This window comes from Taudactylus pleione, unplaced genomic scaffold, assembly GCF_031769625.1.
Source record: "Taudactylus pleione unplaced genomic scaffold, aTauple2 ptg000061l, whole genome shotgun sequence".
Classification (NCBI taxonomy): domain Eukaryota; kingdom Metazoa; phylum Chordata; class Amphibia; order Anura; family Myobatrachidae; genus Taudactylus; species Taudactylus pleione.
The window spans coordinates 20,494,507-20,520,613 of NW_028284463.1; the positions used below are offsets into that span (position 1 = coordinate 20,494,507).

General features: G+C 46.6%; 1 protein-coding gene across 1 annotated transcript in view; it reads left to right on the forward strand.

The window, feature by feature from the left end:
- LMF1 (lipase maturation factor 1) overlaps positions 1-26,107 on the forward strand; it is a 354,817-nt gene that overhangs the window by 324,644 nt on the left and 4,066 nt on the right. The window contains exons 9-10 of the mRNA XM_088464984.1: positions 8,796-8,979; positions 19,906-20,018. Of these exons, the coding sequence (XP_088321110.1) occupies positions 8,796-8,979; positions 19,906-20,018 (297 nt within the window). The remainder of the gene's footprint in view (positions 1-8,795; positions 8,980-19,905; positions 20,019-26,107) is intronic.

A 26,107-nucleotide genomic window follows, 5' to 3' on the forward strand; every position in this document is an offset into this window, starting at 1 on the left:
TCCCCTGCTGCACCTGCGATCCCAGCACCGCAACAGATGGTCACAATGAATGCTCCTTTGGTCAGGCTGCGGGAGCTGAAGCTTCCCGCAGCCTGACCGGGTGCTGGTCACTTTAGAGGTCAGAAATCTATGTCAGTCGACACAGACCCTGTCCTCACCCCTCCTGGAAAACAGGGGCGTCATGTCCCTGTTTCCGGAAACGGCGACTAGGCACGACCCTGCTCCGCCCCCCCAAATGGACTTCAGTCATGCTGCAGCCTGGTGAGTCTGGAGCGAGATTGCAGGACCCATTTTGCACATGCTCAGACGCAGACCCCTAACAATCGGAGATGTACGTTCATTGTCGGGTGATCATACATCTCTGAATCAGGCACTAAAGGCCCACACACTAGGTGCGATTTATTACACGATTTGGCTGGTTTCGACCGATTGGAACGACCAATCGTTTAAAAAGTGCCGTGTGTGGGCGTGATAACGATGCTGATGCGTGCTCCCGCCGTCGCTGATGGGAACGCCTACCGTCTGGGGCTGGCCCCACTGACATCACTAGTGATGTCAGTGGGAGTGCTCCAGGGCTTGCGGCATCGAGACCCTATCGGAAGGATCTCGGCGCAATCCCGATGGTCGCGATGGTTTTGACCATCGCGACCATCATTTTGGCCGCTCGCTATAGCTGTGGGTGGTCACCCACAGCTATGCGAGCGGCCAGGAGGCCGCTCCAAAAAGGAGGAGGGACGGCCCTGATTCAGATCAAGCGCTCTGTCAGAGCGTCCGGCTCTGAATCAGGGCCACAGAACGATGCGATGGCCAACACAGATACATGTAGCACGGATGAGGGAGATCCATGCTACATGCATCTGTGTTAATGACACAGATGCATGTAGCACGGATCTCCCTGATCCGAGCCTGCATCTGTCACATCGCACATGATCTAATGAATATGCAAATCATTAGATCGTGCACCATAGATTGGATGAACATCGTGCAGCTTTTGCTTCAGCTGCCGGAGAGAGTTCAAGGGAGATCGCAAACAACATCGGATCGTTAGCAAATCGTACCGCGTGTTGGGGCCTTAAGACAGTATGAAAGTAACATTCTGGAATGGTCCTATATGTATTTTCGAGCAGGGGTTGTTTTTTTTTGAGGGGGGGGTTTGTAACTGTGTTACAAAATTATTGAAAGTTTAAGAATGATCGTTTGTTAAAGAATTTAATTAAAATTCTTTAACAAACAATAATTTTTAAAGGACAGTGCTCAAGAACCAGAGGAATATATTCTGTTCATCAAGCACTGATGAGAGGACATAAATTGGATGCAAAAAAAAGAATCATCCAGTCAAATTATATTTGTTAATACATGTTAAATATCCATAAAACCAATCAAAAACTTGTATCGGGTTAGTGACCGATATTATGAATATTTGAAATCTATTAGTAAATATAACAGAACTGAATGATGCTTCTTGCCTATATTTGATTTAGTAGAATTTCTTCATCTGGCTCCTGAGATCTGTCCTGTTACACTATTGTAGCCTCTTTAAAAGGGTTCGGTATATTAGGTCGTCATTCCTAATGTCGACGTGAAAATGACATGGTCAAGATGGCGACATGGGCCCTCATTCAGAGCCACTCGCTAGCGGCAGTACGCTCGTTCCGAGCTATGTTCGCACATCTGCGCATGCGTACGGATCGTTATACGCATGCGCGAACCAGTCAGTGCGGCCGAAATTCATGTGCTCGCAATATAGCGAATGCCTGCTATTTTGAGTGACAGAATGAGGCGTATGTGGGTGGTAACAGGGGAAGGTGCTTGAAAATGGGGAGTGGAGATCCGAACGCAGGCGTGCTTAAAGGTCAAAACGGGCGTTTTATGGGTGTGCATAATTAATACAGCAACGTCATTGACCACGTCACTGGGTTATTTTATAGCCAGAACTGCTCGCAAGATTGTGGTAGCAAAAACCAACCACAAGAATAGCGAGCAGTTCATACGCTGGTCGATGTACTCGATTAATCTAATAAATAGCGGACATGACGTATGGTGCGAGCGGCCAGGGGGCGTTTTTAACAAATAAACGAGCGTATGTTTTGCTCGCTCGTTCAGACTTAGAGGTGTGAACAGACTGCAATTTGCGAACGGATCATTTGAATAGCCACCCCTTGTTTTTGAACGAACGACCGCAAATAGCGAACGGCTCTGAATCAGGCCCATTGTCTGCTAAAGGTAAGTCTAATGCTAATGTTGAAATTCTGCCGTTGTCGACATTTTCAAGGTGTTGACATTTATAATGTTGTCATTTTAGCCGCACAGGGCCTGATTCAGCAAGGAACGCACGGATGCAGATGCACGCGATCGGCCGGTGTTCGCATAATTCTGGGTCTCAGTGCGCGGACGCGAACCGCTCACTGTGTGCGCAAAAGCGAGCTCAGTGAATACTCAGACCCAGGGAAAAGTGATAGACAAGAAGTGTCATTTGTGGGTGGCTACGGGGAGTGGTCGGCAGCACGCAGGCGTGCTAGTGCGTTCGCACCCCGTTACAGGGGCGTGCATAAATTAGCCACTGAGATGATGGACACAGCCTGGCGTCCCTTTGCGTGCAGGAAGTCTCTCATCTCCTGCGGCAGGGTCAGGTCTGCCTTTAGTCTGCGTGCAGAGCCGATGTTACTCGATGTTCCCGATGTTTTATCAGCCTTGCGCATCAGTACGGACGTTAGTGGAGGGTAAAGGTGGCGGCATTATGTAGTGCTGGGCATCTACATCTTTGTGCTGCGATTGCCGTGCGCATGCAATCATTAGCATATTCTCGCAGCAGCCGGGTGCGTGCGTCTTGCATCCGTGCGTTCCTTGCTGAATCAGGTCCACGGACATCAAAACTGTTGACATTCTGATGTCGAAATTCTGAGTGTCCACTTACTGACTGCATACCCTATAAAGGGGACGGGACGTAGTTATGATACCGACACTCAGAATGCTCTCATTCTGACCGTAAGTATAAGGGTTAGGGAGGGGGGGTTTAGAGTTAGGCTCCAGGAGTGGAAGGTTAGGTTTAGGCTGCGGGGGGGGGAGGGTTAGGATTAGGGGTAGGGTTAGTGTTAGGATACTTACCTGCAGGTGTCAGTATTCTCACCAGGAGCCGTATTCAATTTCAGCGGACCCGCGATACTTTCCCGCCTTCCAGACTTTTCGCCTACATTGCGTGTTTTGTAGGTGGAAAAGTATCGCGTGCGTGCTTTACCTGTATTCAATTTGAAAGTAGGCGAAAACTGGACCCGGCGAAACTTAAACAAGCGGAAAGTACTGTCAGATTTGGGGAAATCAGCCTGACACCCCCCAAAAGATGCTCTGACATGGGGGTTAGATATGGTACCCCCTGATTTGGCTTGCTGAAGGTATTTGGTGTTTTTAAATGGGCTCAATAGCTGCTAAATAGCGTTTTTCTATACGTGGTGAAGAATAGTATTCAGGAGTTTATTTTGCAGAAAATAACTTATCCCAGCAAATTTGGGGTACTTGAAAATGGGGGTTAGCATATTTTAAAGTTGCTAAAGTTAAATAAAAAATTTTTTTTAAAAATCCACCTGCCGCAAGCCCCAGCAATGAAAAAAACACATGGGGCATACTTGGGGACCCCCCCAGAGTCTAGTTCGCTAGTTTCTAACTTTATCCCCCAACATATTTTTTTTTCACCCACAAATTCAAAGTGATTTTTTTGGGGTGTTAAGTGTTTTTTTTTTTTTTTAAATAAATAAAAATTTGACGCAGTTTACCTTTGGGGGACTGTCTGAAGGCTGCACGGGGGTTCCCACAACGTTGCACCCCAAAACCCTAATTCTGCACTTTTTTCTGCCAGCTATTCTTAGGCGAAACTTTTCCGCCTATTACATTGCAAAGTCTTTCAAATTGAATACGGCGATACTTTTCCGCCTGGCAAAATGACGTCATCGGCGGATTCCGGCTTTTCGCCTGAAATTGAATACGGGCCCTAGTCGGGAGTCTGAGCACCGGGATCCTAAGCGACCCCAACCCAAAGGGGGCTGCAAATCCTTATCTTTTGAACAGAATTACAAAGTGTTTCCAGTCTAGTTTCCCAATCAAATAGAAAACAATGAAACTCCCCAATATGGAACCTAGTCTTTCTCTCTTTGCCACACTTCTGCTGGTGGAAAGAGAGAGGCGAGGGGAGCTTTTGTAGCCATAGATGTATTCCTCATATCGCAGCTAGGAAACAGCTGCTGTGTGACTGACAAGCGTGCCGTCTTTCATGAAATACTGATTTCCCCCATGTAATGAACGCGCAGCTTGATACCGCTGCTTGAGATGGGCTCAGAGCCCATCGGCGGACTTACCCTATGAGCAGACACCTCACCTGTCTGTCTATAATATAGGCCACATGATTGGTACACTAATTTGGCTGTCTTTGATACCGTCATTGGCTGATCCTTCTGTATTGGACCTACAGAGTTTCCCCAGTCGACTTGATTTCTGTAGAATGACCCGACAAGTGAGTGCTCAATTAGCCCACAGGCCCGGACATTCCAGCATATGACAGATTGCTGTACAAACATTCCCATTGTGCATCATGCAGGGGAGAATCCACATATATATTAGTTTTTACTTAATACATTGTTCTAGTTGATGCCTGTGCCTTTTATCAGGTAATAACTGCTCGGTTGTATCCAGGGACAACTCTGTGTGGTATCCCAGGGCAACGGATATCAATAGTGCTAGATAATCGATAGCTACAATCTGTCCTTCTTAGAATGTTTGACACATCTCCCCAATGACTCCTCCCATTAAAACATGAAAAACACCTTTACGGGTCTGAGACTAGAATATATTGTTACTTGTTTTATCTTAGTCACCTTTTTTTCTTTTTTCTTTTTTAACTTTTTGATTTGAATTTCCGAAAACCATTTCTCAGAATTTCACTTATTCTCTATCCTGTTCAGTATAAATAAAAAAATTTAAAACGGAGGGGGAAGGGGGGGAGAATCTTGGACATTATCGTTGCATAAGAAGCTGATCGGTCTGTTCAAAATATCTTGTATGACATGACTTCATTTGCCGAAACCCCCCTATAAGGCACATGCCCTTAAGCTGTAACCAGTGACCTACCACTAGACGGTACAAGAACAGGTTAAATACAGCAGATCAGGCTTGACTGCCAAGTATGGGCTCCCCGCTGCTCCTAGGACCCTCCATCCACAGCCTTTCCTCTCCGGTCCCCGGTTCTGATTTCAACCGCGAGGAGGACCAGCGCAGACGCCAACCCTGAGAGCACTTGTAATTCCAGCTTGTGTAAACCAATAAAAGGAAAAGCATTCGGCTCATAATGAATCTGGGAGTATGTGGAAGCTGACATCTCTGAAATCACACAGTAGGAACAAACTTTTATTACTAATTTGGTGTCCCTGATTTACAAAGTGTTTGTTACTGCTGGGCTGACGGCCATAGTCATAACTCACCCAGCATCTATATGGAACGTGCAGCGGGGCTGCCCCCGCAATGTACTAAACGTAGGTAGCAATTCTCAGATCTGGGGAGGGGGCGGGGGGGGCGGTGCTCCATTCCTTAATCTAGCACTAGACAGGCCATGGGGGGACCTTAGCGCTGGCGTGCCAGGTTTAACCCTTTCCCAGCTTGTCCTGCCAGGCCTCCGTAGCAGGATGTTCACGCTCAGATTATTACGTAATGGCGAAAGCGGCGTTCACAACAAGCGGCTGGATCTTCTAGTGGTTACTTTGGCATGAGATAGTGTTTATGCTTTGTAATAAGAGGGACCACCAAAGTACGGCAGAGTTATCTCCCTTCATAGTGCGGGGAGGTTAAAAAAAAAAACTGACACGTAGTGTACCTCCCATCCATTTGCAAAAGGTGGAACTGGCGTAAAGTGGCACGCAGTATAACCGGTTTTTGGGGTCTATTTACTAAGCCTTGGATGGACGGAGAAAAGGTACCAGCCAATCAGCTCCTAACTGCCATGTCGCAGGCTGTTTGAAAAATGACAGTTAGGAGCTGATTGGCTGGTGCCTCTAACAATTGGGTTGGAGGAGCTGTTCCAGGGCCCTCTCAATCTGTAGGCCCCAGCAGTGGAGATAGCTTCTTTTAAGGATGACCCTACTTCTAAAACTGCTTTACCTGTTTTATACACCTCATCCAATCTATTTTACATGGGGACAGGGGGCCCGATTCAGACCCCCTCGCTAGATGCGTTCGTACGCAGCCGTCAGCTGCCAAAGTATGCAAATCTCGCGATCGCACGCAAGACATTAGCACGGCCACTATGTCTTGCCGTGCGATCGCGGTGTTTATTTAGACGCCCACCAGCCTGACACAAGACGCCCACTTTCCCTTAGTAACACACGTCATCTCCAGGAAGAGTATTACACAATCGGTAACTATGAGTAACATCAGATCCATACGCATCACTTGTGGCTGACCATACCCTACCGCAAGCACTGCTAGTGCTGCTGTGTGTGATTCATCCATGTGACATGTATTATGACGCTGCGTCTTAATTATGCACGTCCCTGAAACAGCGTTAACACGCACAGACACGCCTGCGTTCAGACCACCACACCCCCTTTTCCATTGGCCAACCCCTGTCACCACCCAGAAACGGCTCGTCCTGTCACTCATTCTAGCGAGGCTTCAATGTACAAGGGGTGATCGGATGGACTGGTTCGCGCATGTGCACTGCATCTTATGCGCAGATTGCAAACATTGTCAGGCTACATGCGAACGCAGCCTAGCGAGCGGGTCTGAATCAGGCCCAATGTACAATGGACCTCATTCAGACCCGCTCGCAAGTGCTATGCGCTTGCAAGCGGGTTGATAGTGGGGCACTGCACACGCGCCGCGCAAGCCCCGTAGTGAGCGAGAAATTCACTTGCTTCGGGGCTCGCTACAAACGGGGCGGCTGTCGATGTTGATCGACAGCTTGCCCCATTTAATAGGCGGGGAGGGGGGGTGGCTGGACAAATGGAGGCGTTCCTGACGGTGATGTCCCGAGTGATGTCAGTAGTGAGCTTCCTGCTCTATTTGAACAGGAAGCTCACTGGGGCTTGCGGCAGACGAGACCCTACCACAAGGGTCTCGTCGCAAGTCTGATGGTCGCGATAATCGCGACCATCACCTGGCCACTCGCAAAAGCTGTGGGTGGTCACCCACAGCTTAGCAAGCGGCCAGGAGGCCGGGTTAAAAAAAAAAAGCGGCCGCTCTGATTCAGAGCGAGCGCTCGCTTTTTGAGAGCACCTCTGAATGAGGTCCAATGTCCCCATGATAAAGTCTACATGGCTGGACAAAGTCCTAGAGCTAAATTAGCAGTCCTGCAGGTATCGCTCTCCCTGAGGGGAAGAGGTGATCCCCAATATAGCTAAATGCTACCAGGCAGACCTATAGTCATTTCTTAGCATGGGGCTGCACTCTGGAAATCCGGCAATAGGTGGATGTGGAATAGGACACTTCTGGATTAGTTAGACTGGAGCGGTCATGTTGAATTAGCAGCAAATACAGATTAGGGAACATTGATAATAAGATGATTGTCTGCTTCATACTCAGCTTTGGGTACACGCTTTAACATAATTTTTTTTAACAGATAGCTGTGACGGACTGCAAGAAGCAGCTTGTTAATGAACATTTTCCTTGGTTTGTTTCTTTGGGCTGCTATTAGTGATTTATAATTCTGACTGTCATGTGACTACGATGGCACATGATGTAGTGAGCAGAGAGGCTTTAGAACGACTCTCTGAGCTGTGACTGCTCTGTGAGCTGTGAAGACATCCGCTTTCCTTTCTGCCTTCACATGACATGCAGAGAGCTGACTGTGTAACTAGCCACCCTATACTTCTTTTTGCAACCCCCCAGAGAGATTTTGAAAAGGAGTAAATGATTTGTCATATTCCCAATTCTGTAATTCTGCACATGCATCCCGATTTCTGCCGGGGGACGCAGAATGCGGAATGGAATAGAAATCCATGCGACTCCAGTAGGCAATCCTCGACGGTGACTGAAGGGTATCATTCGTCGGCGGGCATGTCAGTGTCAGTTCCACTAGCACCGGCGGCTATGTACCATAGGGTTGCTCTAATGTCCGATGGTGTGGACGATGTCCGCTGGATGTTGCGACTATTTGCACAAGGCAGTGGTTTACAGCTGCAGCCGGTGGGCATCTCAGTAGACAGCTCATTAGCATAAATTCACAGTCGTGGACATGAAACTACTACATTAGTGTCCACCCCTGATTTAAGGACTAAAGTCATGTAATGGTGGGTATATGACTCTCCTATCGCTCCATAGAGTGAGAGCTCTGACTTTTTTTTTTTCCCAACAAAATTGTTTAAAATTAACTAAAATCTCTAGCTCACAAGTAGATAGGTTAGTAATGTCTTTCATATTTGCTTATTTATCCAATAGAGGGCAGAAGAAAGGTTAATATGAAAATCAAAATGTTAGTCACCATGAACGTGGAGAAATGGACTTATAAAAATACATATTAACCCCCTGTTATAGATGATATTTAGCAAGTGCATAAATCGGCATTTAGGATACTGCACTAAAAAATAATGGCAGAATCTGATTGGTTGCTGTGGGTTACTCCGTGTACTGTACACCGCTTTCTGTACATTGTAAGGTGCCTTTCATATTACCCTCAGTAACGGAACATGTGTTGTTCATGAACATTTACCAAAACTACAACATATACAGTATAGCAGAATATCTTCCCAAAAAAACCTAATGTTAAATCGCTGTATTTATTTTATGTTTAAATGGCTATATTTTACATGTCCCCACAGTATCACTAAAGACAGGACAGAGGTGATCATCCAGGGAACATCAAATTCGGATCCCAATGACCCCAAAGCTGTTTGGGAAGAGTATGAGTTTAATTGCAAGCCAGGAAATTTAACCCGCCGCCCCTGTGTAATCAGCCCCTATCACTACCGCCTGGACTGGCTGATGTGGTTTGCCGCTTTCCAGGTAAAAATCCATACTTTGGTCCTTCTTTGTCCTACCTTTCCCTTCATATAGGACAAGCTAGGCTTGTATTAAGCTAAAAGAAGTTTGTTTGTTGGCGAATATCTTCCACAGCTCTCAAGGTAGAGCTGCCAAATCTTACATAGTTATTTAGTATCAAAAAAGTAATCCTTTGACCCAGGGAACCTGTTCTGGGCCCTCCACTGGATGAATTGCTGTAGGACGACATCACATAATAAAACGTAACAATTTGAAGATATACTCCTGCACCGATGGGAATGAAACCAACGCAAGGTGGTCCAGTTGGATCCTGGCCAGGTTTTAGGGGGGTTGAGGTCCCGGTCAGACCTCCCATTGGTTTACGTTGGGCAGAACTTTGACCGGGGAGCCTGTTCTGAGCCTTCCACTGGATGGATTTGGACCAAAACTTCACAGAGTGGCCGGCACTGCAGAGCAGCAAAAATCACTGGGAAAATGGCGGCGACCATTTTTTTCAGAGACCTGTGCATGCGCAGTCGATTCTGGCACTAAGCCAGAATCAGGGCCGGATTGAGGGCCACATGGGCCTGGAGCTGAAAATGACCAAGGGCCTTTTATGAGAAGCAGAGGAGGCGTGACCAGTGCTGTGTGGGTGTGGCCAGTGCCATGTGGACGTGTACACCCCTATACTCTCAGCCCAAATGTCTACCTAATATGTAAAAGAAAAAAAATGCTTCATTTTGTGAGGTAAATAGAAATACAATTTTACTACTAATGATTTATGGCTTACCGTGTGGAGAGCAGATGGCCAGTCAACATCATGTTGTCATGACAATGGGCCTATTTTTATGTGGAGGCCTGGAGCTGTAGCTCCATCCGCCCCATTGTTAATCTGGCCCTGGCCAGAATCTACTACTGCACCCACCGGTCGCTAGAGAGAGTAGGGGGCCTGCACTGAGTCTGCACACGGGCCCCCCTCCAATCTTAAAACGCCCCTGCTTCAAACCCTCCGCTGTGCTGGGTAATCGGCGTAGTATCAGTACTGTGTCAGGCTGATTATAGTCGTATGATAGATTTACTCTTTTTTTTTTCTTTTGCTGACAGAGTAAATTTACTGACAACTGACCAGGTGACTTGGCCAGAATGACGTAGACTGGAGTATAGTTTCCAACAGCCAATATATCCTCTGCAGACTCTTGCGTTGGAATAATCTGCATAGCTCTGGACCAAACTCACGTTGTGGCTGTGGCACTGCCTCTTGCTGCTTGTAGTGTGGAGTTTTCCCTCCCGTACCAGTGGCAGACAAGCGTCCCTCTCCCTTATTCCCAGCACACAGACGTGTGATCACTGAGTGACAGGCTACGCCGGGCTTTATTTATTTCTGTGACGATCTTGTCACTATCCAATCCGACTGCATATACAGACATATGCCAAGATCTCTCTGCATAATGATCTTTCTGTACAGACTGTAGAGTATACAAACATATATTAAAGGAGTTTCCCAGCTGGAGAATACTATAACGAGCGACGTATATACTGTATACGCCATCCAGCAGCTGTTACTATATACTTTGCATCATCTCTCTGACTTCCTTCTCTGCTTTTCAACAATGATTTTATATAGTCAGCTAGTTGTATGTTTTAGTTGCCATGGGATACAACACACACAGCTGTACAGTTATATAGAATGCAGGGAATACATCAGAGCATTGTCTATCATACAGCAACAGATACACTACCGCAATAGAGACTAGGGGGTATATTTACTAATAGTCCGTCAACATCGATGTTGTGTTTCTAGGGCTAAATCACACATTTACTAACGAACAATTCGTATATGTGAAATCGATTAAAATGTAACTTTAGTAAATCCACCCCTGGTTATGTTTCTGCTACATCATGCGCTTGGCTGTCCAGCACCGTGGGCTTTTAGTTATATAAATGTTACGTATGTATTATCTGTACAGATAACGTAAACTGTGGTTTTTGTGTAGCATTGTACATACAACTATGCAGCCAGAGCACAGCTGTGTGTCGTATCCCAGGGTAACTGAGGAGTCTATGTACTAAGCCTTGGAGAGAGATAAAGTGGACGGAGAGAGAATCGGCATCGTTATATATATATTCCCATTTATGAACGGCACATGTGTATCTCATATATACATAAATGCAATAGTAATGTCCCTGAAGATTTGGGAAGGGAGGATTACCCCCAGAAACGTCACCTATACAGTGTTTCCCCAATAAAAGCTGCACTCCCTTCTGGCTATTGCTGGCGGTTTTCTCACAGTTCTGCACTTATTGCCTGATTCAGAGCCGCTCGCTGCAGACGATGTTCGCAAATGTGCGCATACGTGTAGTTCGCAGTGCGCATGCGCAAACTAGTAGGAGCGATCGGAATGTGCTCGCTCGCCCTGCCGTGACTGCCCAGTGGAATGAGTGACAGGAGAGGCCGTTTGTGGGTGGTAACAGGGGCAGGCCAGTAGTAACGGGGAGTGGAGTTGCGGACGCAGGCGTGCCAGAGTGTTTCAACGCCGTTTCTGGGGCGTGCATAATTAACAGGCAGCGTCATAGTACACGTCACCTGGTTGAATAATACACTGAAGTGATCGCAGTGCTTGCGGTAGGGTACAGTCAACCGCAAGCACTCCGGTCAGATCCGATGGAACCCAATGTACCGAGGGTTTGATATACTTCCTGGAGATGACGTGCGCTAGTGGGCGGCTAAAGACAGGCTGGTGGGCGTCTGTAAGCACAAAGTGATCGCTCGCCAAGATATAGTGGGCGTGCTTATGCCTTGCCATGCAAGCAGCTGCCTTGACGTCACTTAGCTGAATTTCCATACGCTGGGAGCGAGCGGCCGCATCTAGCGAGCGGGTCTGAATCAGGCCCTTAGCACTACTGAGTATATTTAGCCTGTTGCATGACTACCGACACTGGACTACGTTATATTTACGTGTACATATGTACAACAGCACACACTCATTGTAAAGCTAGGATTCAGCGCATGGGAACCACACAGGTACCTTGGCATGTATGCCATTTTAATAGGGATCATTGATCCTTATAGAAAACCTTCATTGTTCATGAGGAATCGGATCACGTTCTCAGGGCCTGATTTAGCAGCAATTGCAAGTACAACTACGAACGCAGGTCGAGCGATTATGGACGCCCAGAGGAATCCATGCAGACAGGCTGTTAGCGTTTGGGGGCGGTTACAGGGGAGTGGTCAAAGAAACGCAGGCGTGCCTGTCTGTTTGAACGCCGCTGCTTGGGCGTGCATAAATTAGCCACTTAGATTGCATACGCAGCTTGAGAGCTCACTTCGTGCAAAGAGATTCGCAGTGCCTGCGGCTGGTCGGACCTGGTGTAAATGCTGCGTGAGCGGTCGATGTGCATCGATGGTACCGATGTTTATTCAGAAGAGTGACAGTGGACAGATGAGAGAAGGCAGCAGTGGGGGTCTTTATCCAGGCTGAGCTTTGGCAAGCAGTATGCCGAAAGTTTCGTCTCAGTTTAATGCTGTATAGTGGTTTTCACGTAAAGGGCCTGATCCTGAGTTTGTCGCTATTCCGATATGCACGCAAGCGGACGATGTTTGTTTGTCTGTTCATGCATCTTGAGTCACAAAACACAGGCAACCCGGTTTTGTATGTACAGAGCCGCAGCACAGATTCGGTGTCACGGCAGCAGAGATATTAGGGGCGTTCCTGGAGGCTGACTGAGAGGTAACAGGGGGAGTGGCTAAAAAGACGCAAAGGAGATGCGCACGTAGGAGGCCTTAGGACTTGTGCTAGTATCGATGGTGCGATTAATGGGGGGCATCTAAGATGCAGCAGGCGATATTTCAGGTCTATGGACGCTGACAGTGGGCGTCTCAGTGGGCGTCTCAGTCATATTTAGTCGCACAGATGTACACCAGGGAAGGCCTTTGTAGCTGCATTAGCATAAAGACATAGACACGACTGCGACGAAAGACGCGGCCGCGCCTGTGCTCAACTCAGAATCAGCTCCTCGCTCACATATCACAATACAATCAGAAATAGTAATATTGGAATTATTATTTTTATACACCTGAATCATTGGCGCTCCAGCCAGGGGCGTACCTATAATGGGTGCAGGGTGTGCAGGGCACACGGGCACCTGGGTCCAGGGGGGCCCCGCACCGCACACCCTGAACCCATAGCTTTACTTACCTCTCTGGAGTCCCACGTCGGCCCGGGGTCCGGCGCTGTAAAAACGACTGGAAAATGGCCACCGCGGCCATTTTTCCGTCGTTTGCGCATGCGCAGTACAGGTAAAGTGGCCGCCGCGGCTATTTTCCCGGTGACCTGCGCATACTTTACAGACTCTGGGTGCATTCTAGTGCGCACAGCTGCTCCGGCTATTTCTGACGCACAGCGCCCAAAAATCAGTGGAGCGCACAAGGTTTCCTATACCTTAGACAGCCCAGTAAAAGTCTGTGGAGAAGTGAATAAATAGATCAGTAGTGCTCAGAAGTCACACAAAGGCCAGAGCTGCAGAGTGTAAGCGGCTTTGATTTACTGCGGAGAGCAGCAGAGGAGCCTCCAGCAATAACACTGCGTCCTGAGGTAACAGGGTAATGGACAGCAGGCAGCTCAGCCCCCCCCCTGGTAGACAGACATGCCTGGTCGGCAAGGAAGCTGACCTTAGATTAATGAGGGGGCTGCGAGAGCATCTTATGTAGCAGGGTGTGTGCAAGGAAAATATTTGTTGTTTTCATGCTAAAGTCATACATTTTCACACCAAACCCTTGTATCGGCCGAGGCAAGTTATCATGTGTAGGTGTGGCAGTGACGGGGTTAACTGCGCGTTCCGGCCGAGGCAAGGGGTTCTCCAGCAGCTCCTGGACTTGCAGTAGTTTTGTATGAATGGAGTGTTTTTTATAGGAGATCAATGGCGGTAGCCGATACACGGAAACAATGCCGGTCCCTTGGGTGCGCCAGTCTAATAACTAGACTTGCCAAAATGTCACCCACTTCCCAACTTGCCCGCAGTGCCAAAGTACACAGCTCTCCCCGGCTGCAGCAGGCCGGGGCTGATTTACCGTAGCTGGGGACAGGGAATAGAAATACATTTCACACACATCCTTTCCCACCACGCTGGCCGCGGTGCTGCGGTAACCTCAGATGGTAACCCGGCTCCTGCAGCGATAAGGCGCTAACACACAGAGGTACTGTAGGTCCTACCGCAGACCCAGCGTGGTTAGTGATTGTGCACAGGCTGATGGCAGCCAGAAGCGTGTGGCTGTAACAATGCACCAGTGTTCTGCTGCTTGCTTTTCTGCCAGTCTCGTTCACACCTCACGTCCTGACACAAGCCAGGACCATCTGACTGCTCTCTCTGGCACCACCCTGACTAACAATGTGCTTAGCGTTCGGGGGACCACAAGCCCTACACACACTTTGCGAGGGTACTGTGATAGGTCTGGGATTTGCACCGCACAACACCCGAGATTTAACAGCTAAGGTAGATGAAACCCTTCGTGCATCAGTAATGGGGTACATCTGTGAGATCGAGCTCTCTTAAAATAACGCAAGCGCATACCTCCAAAAGTTCAGGTTCCTATGAAGAGCCGCCTAATTACATTTAAGTAATTGATTACTGTAACACAACCCTTCAGAGCTCTCTCATATTAAACGCAATACCATAGTTACAATGCTAAATCTGTTCATATACTACAGTGTCACCATTTACCTTGGCCATAATGCAGTACATCGTATGATCGGCGTACTGTTTGTATTTCAGCTCATACAGCCTCCTGGCTCCTGTAATTGCGTCCAGCTGACGGCTGTGGTGGTACTGTGGTGCCATGGATAATTCAGTAAGACAAATGCTTAAATAGCCGGGTGTATGGCGGCTGTTCCAGTTCCTATTGCTAGTGACATCACTAACCTTGCTCTCTGTATTCTACCAATCTCGGTGTAGCATTTTATTTACGTAGGAGAATGCAAACCAATGAGTCGTCATTAAGGCCTTTGCACACTGCCCGTTCTACCCTTCCCCCTTCTAGTTCAGTTTGGAGTAAAGCTGGCCACACACTAGACCAACTTACATCCAACCATCCAACTAGTTGATTGGTTGGAATGAAAACCTGGTAAGGTATGAAAGTAAATGACAATCAGCAATTTGCTCCCAAACGCTGGAAAATGGACAAAAACTTTTGTTTGAACAAATTGTTTAGATCAAACATTTAACAAACTTGTCTGACGACCATTCTCATCTGTTTTCTGGCATTTAGGAGCAAATTGCTGATCGTCAGTTACTCCCATACCTTACCAGATTTTCATTCCAACCAATCAACTAGTTAGATGGTTGGTTGAAAGTTGGTCTAGTGTGTGGCCAGCGTAAGAAAGTGAGAGATGACTAAAGAACTGTCATGTCTAGGCCAAGACAAGCGAGCATCCATTCGCACCCCACCACCAGTCCAAAACTCTCCGCCGCTGCGGTCTATAACTGGATATGCCGGTCGCTGTGATTATTACTGACTGACAGTGGCTCTCTTTCCTCTCCTGCCTTGAACTCCAATGGGCCACTGCTGTTATGCGGTGCCAGACAGGAAAGCAGATGCCATCAGCCAAAAAGAATGCCAGCCGATACCAGATCTGGCTACTAGTAGAGCGTTTATAAGAAAGGAGTGAAGTTAAGAACATTCCAAATAGTCAAGGGTCTGTGCTGTGCATTAGCAACCAGAGAATGGATTTATTTTAATGTTGACTAACCTACAGAGAATGAAATCTGTATTTAGGGCCTGATTCAGAGTTGGGAATAGAGAGAGAGATAGCTCTTAACTGTGTACCTGGACAAACCATATTGCAACGCAGGGGGTGTAAATAAAAAAAAATTTTTGCATGTAGGGTAAATACTGGCTGCTTTTACATGTAGCCCACAAATACTGCACAGCTTTATTACTACTCTACAATTTAGATGTCAGTTTGGAAACACTCCTCCCAAATCTAAATCTCTCTGCACATTTTAAATCTGCCCCACCTGCAGTGCAGCATGGTGTCACCAAGATGATCAGTTGTGAGATATCTCTCTCTATTCCCAACTCTGAATCAGGCCCTAAATCCATACTATGTATTGTCCGCTATGCACCAGAGAATAGGGCAATGTCTACTAGCCACCTGAGAATTTGGTCTTTGTATTAAACAGTCAAAAAAAAAACAGAATCTGTGTTGTCCACTATACACAAGAGGTGGTAATGTCTAGCAGCTACCAAAGTATGGGACCAGTACTAGATATTAGACACTAGATAACTGTATGTATATTGTCTACTAGCTATCAACGGATGGGCCTCCAAATGGCTAAGCTGCCCCATACCAAACACTTAGGACCTGATTCAGAGCCGCTCGTAAGCGGCCGCTCGTTCGTTCCGAGCGATGTTCGCACAACTGCGCATGCGTACGGTTTGTAATACGCATGCGCGAACCAGTCAGTGCGGCCGAAAATCGTTTGTTCGCTATATAGCGAATGCCTGCTACTTTGAGTGACAGGAGGAGGCGTATGTGGGTGGTAACAGGGGAAGGTGCTTGAAAACGGGGAGTGGAATTCAGAACGCAGGCGTGCTTAAAGGTCAAAACAGGCGTTTTAAGGGTGTGCATAATTAATACAGCAGCGTCATTGACCACGTCACTGGGTTATTTTATAGTCAGAACTGCTCGCAATATAGTGGTAGGAAAAAACAACCACAAGAATAGCGAGCAGTTCATACGCTATTCGATGTACTCGATTAATCTAATAAATAGCGGACATGACGTAGGGTGCAAGCGGTAAGGGGGCGTATTTTTCAAAATTTCAACCGCAAGTTTTGTTCGCTCGTTCAGACTTAGAGGCGTGAACAGACCGCAATGAGCAAACGGTTCATTTGAATAGCCACCCCTTGTTTTTGAACGAACAACCGCAAATAGCGAGCGGCTCTGAATGACCCCCTTAGTCATTGCAGTGCAGTAGTGCACACATTCACCACAGCTGTGCAAAGCGATATAAGCTGTTACTTTCTCACCAGCAGGACAAAGTTGTATCTCCCAACATTATAGATCCAGGTGGCGTGGTCACGTTGTTGACGGTGTGGCTATGTTTCAATAACAGTCTGGGGACACAGGCAGCACCCTAAAATGGATATGCTACTGCTTAGCTTTCTCTCCTCCCAACACCTGTTCACTGGTGAACACAGCACCTATGCACTGCTGCTCTGCTATGCTCAGAGTTACCTCCCAACTTCCCCACCATAAGACAGACATGTCCGCGGGTAGGGTGGCGGGACAGGCCTCTCTGATACGGACCGTCGCAAGGTGTACAGTGGTCATTATTACTGATTTTGCCACCTGCTTTTAGCCGAAGCTAAATACCTTGACCGATACCTAAATTAATAAAGATTTTGCATCCTGACCTGGCATGTTAATGTGCTGCAAGAGACTGGCTATATCTGAGTTGTCGTGACATTTTGCAAATGTCATTATTCACAAGGCACTTTTATAATCACCTAAGATGTGTGACTTGGCATTGTCCGGCATGCAACAGTAATGGGATAAGCTAGAACAAACGTGAAGAACTGTGCCTGGTCCTGCCAGTTACTGTATGCGCAATCGTGACCTTACAATTTACATTTAAGATATACAGGAATAGGTTATATTTCAAAACTTACAATAATATCAAGATGCCTGTCTGTAATCAAACTCTGTAAAAGCCTAATTGCATTTTAAAGTTATCATATTACTGTAATTCTTGGGAACATTATATGGGTTGGGTATGGGATCCTGGCGGTCAGGATGCATGCAGGTAAGCAGGGTTGGACTGCCCACAGGGGTACAGGGGAAATCCCCGGTGGACCCCACTGCCTGGGGACCCCACCACTTGTTCTAATGTCAGGTTTCAGACTGTACACTTGAATTATACATTGTTACTCGATTATAGGGTCAGTTACATGGTCTCCATTCTCTGTCCAAGCCTCTGTGGGGGCTGACCCATCCCTGTGGTAACTGGTCACACCCCAAAGCATGGGCCCCTACCACTGCATTCCCCCGGTGGACCCTTCGTGCTCCAGTCTGACACTGCAGGTAAGTTCCCTAACCCACTTTTCCCGCAGCCTAACCCCCTTCCTCCACAGCTTAACCCCACCTCCCCCCTTGCGCCTCCTATCCCTAACCCTCCCCCTAGTGCCTTACCCTAATACTTACCATTCGGGTTGTCATTGGTCGGTATTCCTGTGCCGGGATTCTGACCGTCGGCATCCCGACCACTGGAATACTAACTACATCCCCAGCTTTGGTAGAAACCTAGATCTTACTCAGCCTAAATATCTTGCTATGTGGCATGCCAACCCTTTCCAACTGGTGTCTACGGTTAAAAGCATGCAATGCGTTCCTGCCTGGGAAGATGCTGCATTGATCCCGCTGCCCAAACTACTGGTGTCGAAATCAAGAAGCTGAAATCACATTGTAAACTAACTTAGGAGCAAGTGTCGGCACCTTGGGCTGCGCCCCCCGACACATATCCCGCACTAAGGCCCCCGGTCCATCACCTTGTCTCTGCGTTTCAGCAGGGGATCCATTTCTGCAATAAACATGTCTCCCCGCGTACACAACTGGCTCGCACTTCCTTCTGCCCACTGGGAGCTGTCTCAGCATGCCTGCTCTGAGTCATTCCTCCTGAGTGGGCAAAGCTGGCACAAGCCCCTGGCCTGTGAAATGTGCGATATTGCACAAGACCCTGTGCTGCATTGAAGCATTTGGAAACTCTGCAGGAACAAAGTGATAAAAAAAAAAAAACCACACAGGGCAAGTATAGGAATGCTACCGGGGAGAGAACGGGAGGAAATTGATGTTTATTTGGGAAAAGAGGTGAAACATAATACATTGCTGTAGAATAAAACTCTGGGTTATCGCAATGTGCTTCATGTGCCACCAGGGGGAGCTTACTTTAATAATGCATCAGGCACTTGCAAAAAAAAAAAAAGTGAGAGGGCTGCATAAAAACCCCTTTACAATAATGTTTCTCTGTTGTCTAGTTAGTGAGACTATTCCCAGTCTGCTTAGTGTTACAGATATGTTAAACGCTTTTATAGAGAATGAGTTAGTGAGAAGCACATGCACACATGTCCCACACGGCCGGTAGAGTGAGTTATAGCTTTAATTTATCTACCTGAAAAAATATATATATGTCTGTTATATGCTGCACACAAACCTTATTAAAATGTACCTGTCGCCGACACGCTGTAGGTCGCCATTTTGTGAGGTAAAGCAATATTTAGGTGGCTGCCAGCTTCAGTGTGTGCTATACAAGGGGCATCAGTTTATAAGCTGCACTCGAGTGATGTGAAATAAGGATGGCCATTGATGGTTAACAACTATTGATGGTTAACCACCAATGGTTGATTGATTTGCCATCAATGGCAGAGATCCAATGGTTCTCCGCCATCGATGGCACAGAGCCTGGCAATGTATTTTTTTTTTGACACCGGGACATGGAGCATAGCTCCACTTCTCGACTCGACCCCAGAAGACCTGCTCCCAACTCTGATTGGTCTGCTGCCCCTGTGAGGTAAGAGAACAGGGATGACTATCGGTGGTTGAAAACCATCAATGGTTCCCCGCCGATGGTCTCAAACTAGGGATGTGCAGGCTCGGATAGGTTCGAGTTTGCACGTTGAGTTCGGATTTTTCCCTCCAAAAAAACCGAACTCAGAAAGAGGCAAAACGTCATCTTGCATGGACAAACATCATCATTCCTGGACAAAAGTTGTGGAAAATGCAGGGACTGGAGCAGATATCAGAAATAAAACTCAGGAGTAGCCACCAAAATATATTTTTATTTGACGTGATTATAACATGTGCAATTTATCGTGGTGGAATAATATTACACCTTTACAGCAATGTATTGAAGTGTTGTATATTGTATCTCTCCTCTATGTGCTGACTGATATATCAGACCTATGAACAGAACGAATGGGTAATACACCTGGCGGGGAAGCTGCTCACCAATGACGTCACAGCGACCTCGCTCCTGGCCTATAACCCCTTCCAGGAGAAGGGACCTCCCAGGTGAGTGCTCTGCGTATGACACAGCAGCAGTTAGACACCAGGTTATCACTGATAGATGTGCAGGGATTGGTGCAATATCAGCCACAGGCTCTGTATTTGTGGCGGTCACTGCTGACTATTGTCGTGTGTCAGTGGCAGATACAGGGCCGTATTCAATTAGACGTGAAAAGCCGAAATCGGTTGAAAAAGTTTTGCCTTTTGCCGCTTTTCGCCCTGTTTGCGTCTTATCTCCAAGTTCAGTTCCAGGACGTTTTCGCCTAAGCGGAAACTCAATGTACTGAAAAAGGCGGAAAAGTTTCTCCAATGAATGGCCGGCGGAAAAAAGTGCGCAATTTCTATTTTGGGGTGCAAATGTGGGGAATTGATTCAGAACACTTTGGACAACCACCCATAGGACAAATCAGCCAAAAAATAACAAAAAAATACCTCAGAACACCCCAAAAAAAGACATGTCATTATTGGGGCGAAAATGAAAAAAGTGGGGGCACAAGGATATAAAGTAGCGAAATAGGTTTCTTGGGGGCTGTATGGATGGGCAGGTTGAATTTTCACGTTTAATAACACGAAAATAAGCTAGCACCTATTTCCAAGTACCCCACGTTTTACAGGACTATTTATTTTCCACAAAAAAATACTGTTTTCTATCATATGTCACCACTTTTACAAATATGCTCCTAGAAAGCACAAAGTACGTTTATTAGGGCTAATAGTACACATCTGTAATGATTTAAATTGTCCGTGCGTCTTATTTTGGGGTACAGACTGATTCCCCCAATCTATTCAGTACTTTCCACTTGTTATGCTTTCGCCTATTTGTGTTTTCGCCTGTTCTGTAATTGAATAGGGTGAATTGCGGGGACACGCAATGCCGCAAATTCGCGTCTCAAACAGGCGAAAGTACAACAGGCGAAAAGTTTCCGACTTTTCGCGTCTAATTCAATACGGGCCACAGTCTATAACATAACACAGACTCCCAATAGTCCTGACATTCAGTGATTAAAAGGGGGGCTAGTAAATTGTGGCAAGGTCTCCTGTAAAATGAATGTGTGACTGAATGGATAGGGATTGGTTGGGACAATTGGAGGAGCGCTCAATTTTTGTAATTATTATTTTATAACTGAAATATTGAGCGTCATGATTGTACTTGTTGCCAGTTTAAGGGGAAACAGTGTGGGCCTGATTCAGACCCGCTCGCAAGCGGGTTGATGTTTGGCCACTGCGCATGCGCACGCTGGTGCCGGCTCCGACGTGCGCATGCGCGAGACCCGGCTAGCGACGGGCGCTCCGTCGCTCCGGGTCTCGCACCAAAAGGGGGCGGCTGTCAATTTTGATCGACAGCTCGCACCGTTTTGGAGGTGGGCAGAGGGGGGTGGCTGGCCAAACGGAGGAACGCCTGCCGTTTGGGGGCGGCCCCACTGACATCACGAGTGATGTCAGTGGTGAGCTTCCAGCTCTATTAAGAGCCAGAAGCTCACTGGGGCTTGCGGGAACGAGACCCTACCACAAGGGCCGCTACCATCACCCTACCATCACCTGGCCACTCGCAATAGCTGTGGTTGGTCACCCACAGCTATGCGAGCAGCCCGGAGGCCGCACCAAAAAAAAAAACGCCCTGATTCAGAGCGAGCGCTCTTTCATAGCGTCCGACTCTGAATCAGGCCCAGTGTTCCCAAAGTGCATTATAGATATTCCCTGCAATACATATTTCTGCCACCAGATGACACTGCCAAGAGAATCGCACTGCACATGTTAAGTGAATAAGAAAAACATGAGGCAAAAAATATATTACCCGGACTCTCCCAGGGTGACCTCGAGAGTAGCTACCTTAATAACCTTGTGGTCCCAGTAAAATGAGCAATCCCCAAATCCCCAGTCACCATTTTTATTTCTGTTTTCATACTTTATTTACAAGGCGCGTTCAAGGGTTGCGTAGAGCCATACAATGGGATAAAACTGACAAAATACAAAAATTATATATTCAACTATGTTTTTTTGTGGTTTTTTTTTTATTTTTTTATAAAACTTTATTTTTAAAAATATGTGAGTGCATGTTTCTTATACATGAAGCACCAGAGCTACAAAGCTGTGACTCCAGTGGCCCCAGTCTTGTGTGGTTTTCGTGGCAAGTGACCTGACTGTTGTCACACAGACCACCAATGCTGCCAATTTATTTATTTAAATGTACAAATATGAATTAATATCAGCATAAACTGCGGTTCTCCCCGTGCCATGGTATTGCAAGCAAACGTTACCCGTGCTTTGGTGTTTAATGTCAACACTGAAGAAACGCGCGGATAAACTATAATGCATAGGAAACGCAATGACAGAAACATGACCTGTGTATCATAATCCAGATAAGGGACAGTTCACAGTATGGCATAGGCTAACGCTAATGGTCTATTTTAATCATTGGGCGATAAATTATAGCAGACTATTATATACAGATAGTTTATTGCAGAAACTTCATCATCTGTCATCGTGCAGTATTAAGGGGAAACCAAAAAAACATTATTCTCATTTAGGTGATTGCAGATGATTTGACGAAACAACAGGTTCAACGCACGAAATGGAACCGCTGGTCCCTTGTATACAGGTCATTCCGCAGCAACTGCAGAGCTTTATTGGGAATCTGCTATGAGACCAAGCTTGGTCGCCCCACACAAATCTCCGTGTAGCTGCCCAGGCTCTGAGGCTGTTGCATAGCGTTGCTCTGTGCCAGCACTGCAGGAGTTAAGCGTTTGCACCATATCATTGGAGCTACTGCAACATAAAGCTAATTACCAGAGGACTCACAAATATGAAAGCACTTTCCAGTTTATTGTTAATTTCGCTTTATTGCCTAATACCGTGGCCTTCTCAACAAATCAGATAATCATTGCCTGGGACAGGGCCAAGTCTCATTATATATTACATTACACCTCTCCCGCCTATTAAATCCAGCCAGGATGTGTGAGCACAGCTTGTTTGCGCTCGGGCTAACAGGAGTAAACTGTCCGGCACCATTGTCACGTGAGCGCTCCCACCCCCCTCATTCTCTAAACTTAATACCACCCTCCTTATTTTATTACATAACGCAGGGCGGGGAAGACGTACAGTTGTGTACTTCAAATGTTAGACGTGTCTGTGTTTTGCCAGTTGGAGCTACTGAAAGAGCGCACCGCAACCGGCGCAAGAACTTCCGATATAAAATATTCGGTGTAGTGCCCCCTTTTAGCTTAATAACAAATGCGCAGTTCCGCCATTACTTAAATACGATAAGTTGTGTGACTTCAATGGGATCCTATGACATAAAAATAAAAAGATTAAGTTGCTTATCATAAGCTTTTTGTCGCAACAAGATAGACCAGCAGACCCTCTGCAACCCAATGGGGGCTCTCTGCAATGGCCGCGCTTCCCAGGAGGATCCAGAAGACCGCAAAGACATCATACAGACAGGGACGCTACATTTCCCCATCCTATGTTTTGCTGGTGATTCCACTACCCCTCCCTCCCCCCCCTCGCCCTTCACCAACTCCCACAGAGTCTCCTATGTAACGTGTCAATTAAACAGTCTCTTTGACCTGCCAGGATTTATTAGCATTGGTGATATATGAACACGCGTTTCTATTGCAGAAACATCTCACCTAACCCACAGAGGGATCCTGGTGGAACGCTAGATTCAATCTGCAGTAAAAAAAAAAAGAAGCCTATTAATTTCTGGAGACTTTACACAGTGGGATGACTTTACATCCGCGGCTAACAGGCCGGGCTAGGCCCGAGCTGAAGCCTGTGAGAGGTTTTTATGGCTTTTAATTGAGTTTATGTTTCTCCACCCAACGTCCTTTCTTTGATTTACAATTAGGAGGGAAACCCTGCAAAGAGGTCTCCAGATAAAAAGCAAATAATATATATTAAATGCACGTATGGAATAATAAAACTCATGTTTCGGCTTATTCCCCACCCTCGCTGCCCTTGTCAGGTCGTTAATTTTGACAGAAAACACAGTTCCTGTTTTTCCCTCCAAAAAATCTCTCAGCTGTTAGCCGGGGACAGCTGTTGCCCTCTGGAACTAATTACAGCTGTTTGTGAGATTTAGACCCCCTTCATACAACTCAAATATTGCTTCTAATTTTTAACGCGTACAGTTGGAAGATGTCATAACACCAGGCCGCTATGTGATAGAACCATGAAAGCCCCCCCACTCGCAGCTGCTACTGGGCACCATGGCTGCTTTAACCAGTTCCCTGCAGGACATACTTAAATATTATTAAATACACTCATATTTTCCTTCCAGTTTCAGTTGGCTACAGCACAATTTATATATAGAGAGAGAGAGAGAGAGAGAGAGAGAGAGAGAGAGAGTGAGTGAGTGAGTTTTTTAGGGGTGCACTCACCAGACTTCAAACAAGAGTTCAAAAAGTCATCTTTATTCCATAGAACGCTATTCCAACGTTTCGGTCCTCTTGGGACCTTTGTCAAGGTGTAATAATCAACTACATACAGCATCCTTAAATACCGAACGCTATTCCAACGTTTCGGTCCTCATGGGACCTTTGTCACGGTGTAATAATCAACTACATACAGCATCCTTAAATACCGAACGCTATTCCAACGTTTCGGTCCTCTTGGGACCTTTGTCAAGGTGTAATAATCAACTACATACAGCATCCTTTTGACAAAGGTCCCAAGAGGACCGAAACGTTGGAATAGCGTTCTATGGAATAAAGATGACTTTTTGAACTCTTGTTTGAAGTCTGGTGAGTGCACCCCTAAAAAACTCTATCTATTGGTGGTTCCTTGGACCTACCTGGACCACAATTTGATGTTGCACCCCAGCATTTATCTCTCCAAAGTGAGTGCGGAATTGACAAAAAAGTATATATATATATATATATATATATATAAATACACACACACTATATATATATATATATATATATATATATATATATATACACACTGTATGTGTGTGTATATATATAAAAAATTTCCTCTACATAACAGCCAGTGCGCAAGGCCGAGGGGGGGTGGCACTGTCGCTGCTGGCGCCTATATTTGGCTTGCAGGGTCCTGGAATAGCACTCTGCAGTCTGGAGAGCCACACAGTACGTTTGTCGGATTCACCTGGTACTCAGATGTGGCCAGCCCAGGGAACATTAATGCCCTGCGATGGCACTGATTTGTATGGTAATCAAGCGATAACACTGAGGCATGAGACACTTTGTGCTTCATAAAGCTTTAATTTATAATTGGTAGTCTGACTTTTGTCTCAGGGCCTGATTCATTATTGATCGCTATTGCAGCTGCGATTACGCACAGTCTTACTGTGAAAATATGGTAATGATTGCAATCGCAAATCCGTCGCAGCCAAACATAAGGACGCCGACTTTACCTCACACATATCCGTAATACTTTGCAAGTCTGCAAAACCATCGGTAACATCGAGTACAATCGGAGACTCACACTTGCACAAGGTCTGACCTTACTCAGGAATTGCTAACCTCGTCGCATGCCGTGAAAGGTCAAGCTGCGTACGGCATCAAAGTGGTTAATTTATTCACGCCCCTGTAACGGCGTTCAAATGCACTGGCACCCCTGCGTTTCGCGGACCACCCCCCCGTCACCATCCCCAAATGGTCACTTCCTGTCTCTCACTCTGCGACGGGTCTGCGTAGTCACGGCAATCGCAGTCTGATCACAGTGAAGCCTTCGCACACATGCACTGCGATGCATGAGCAGAACGCAACAATCGGCCGATTGCGTGCATAATCGCAGTTGCGATCGGTAACGAATCAAGCCCTCAGTCTACAAAATGGCTGACTCCTTTGTGTGCATGTGATAATACAATATAGTAATGTATATTTATATAGCAGTTTTCACCAAAGGTCTGCTTTATATACATTTTGCACACAAAATAATAACAAAGAAAGCAGCAATAGACTGATTACAATGGCTGCACACAGAATAAAGTAAAGTCAACTCAAATACAAGGATTTCCCCAGAGCTATCAGATCCACGTATACAGGGGGTATTAATAGAGGAGGGAGCCCGTGTGCATTCCCCGTCCAGGGCCCCCTCCTCTCTCCCCGACTGGCAACAAACTGTGGCGG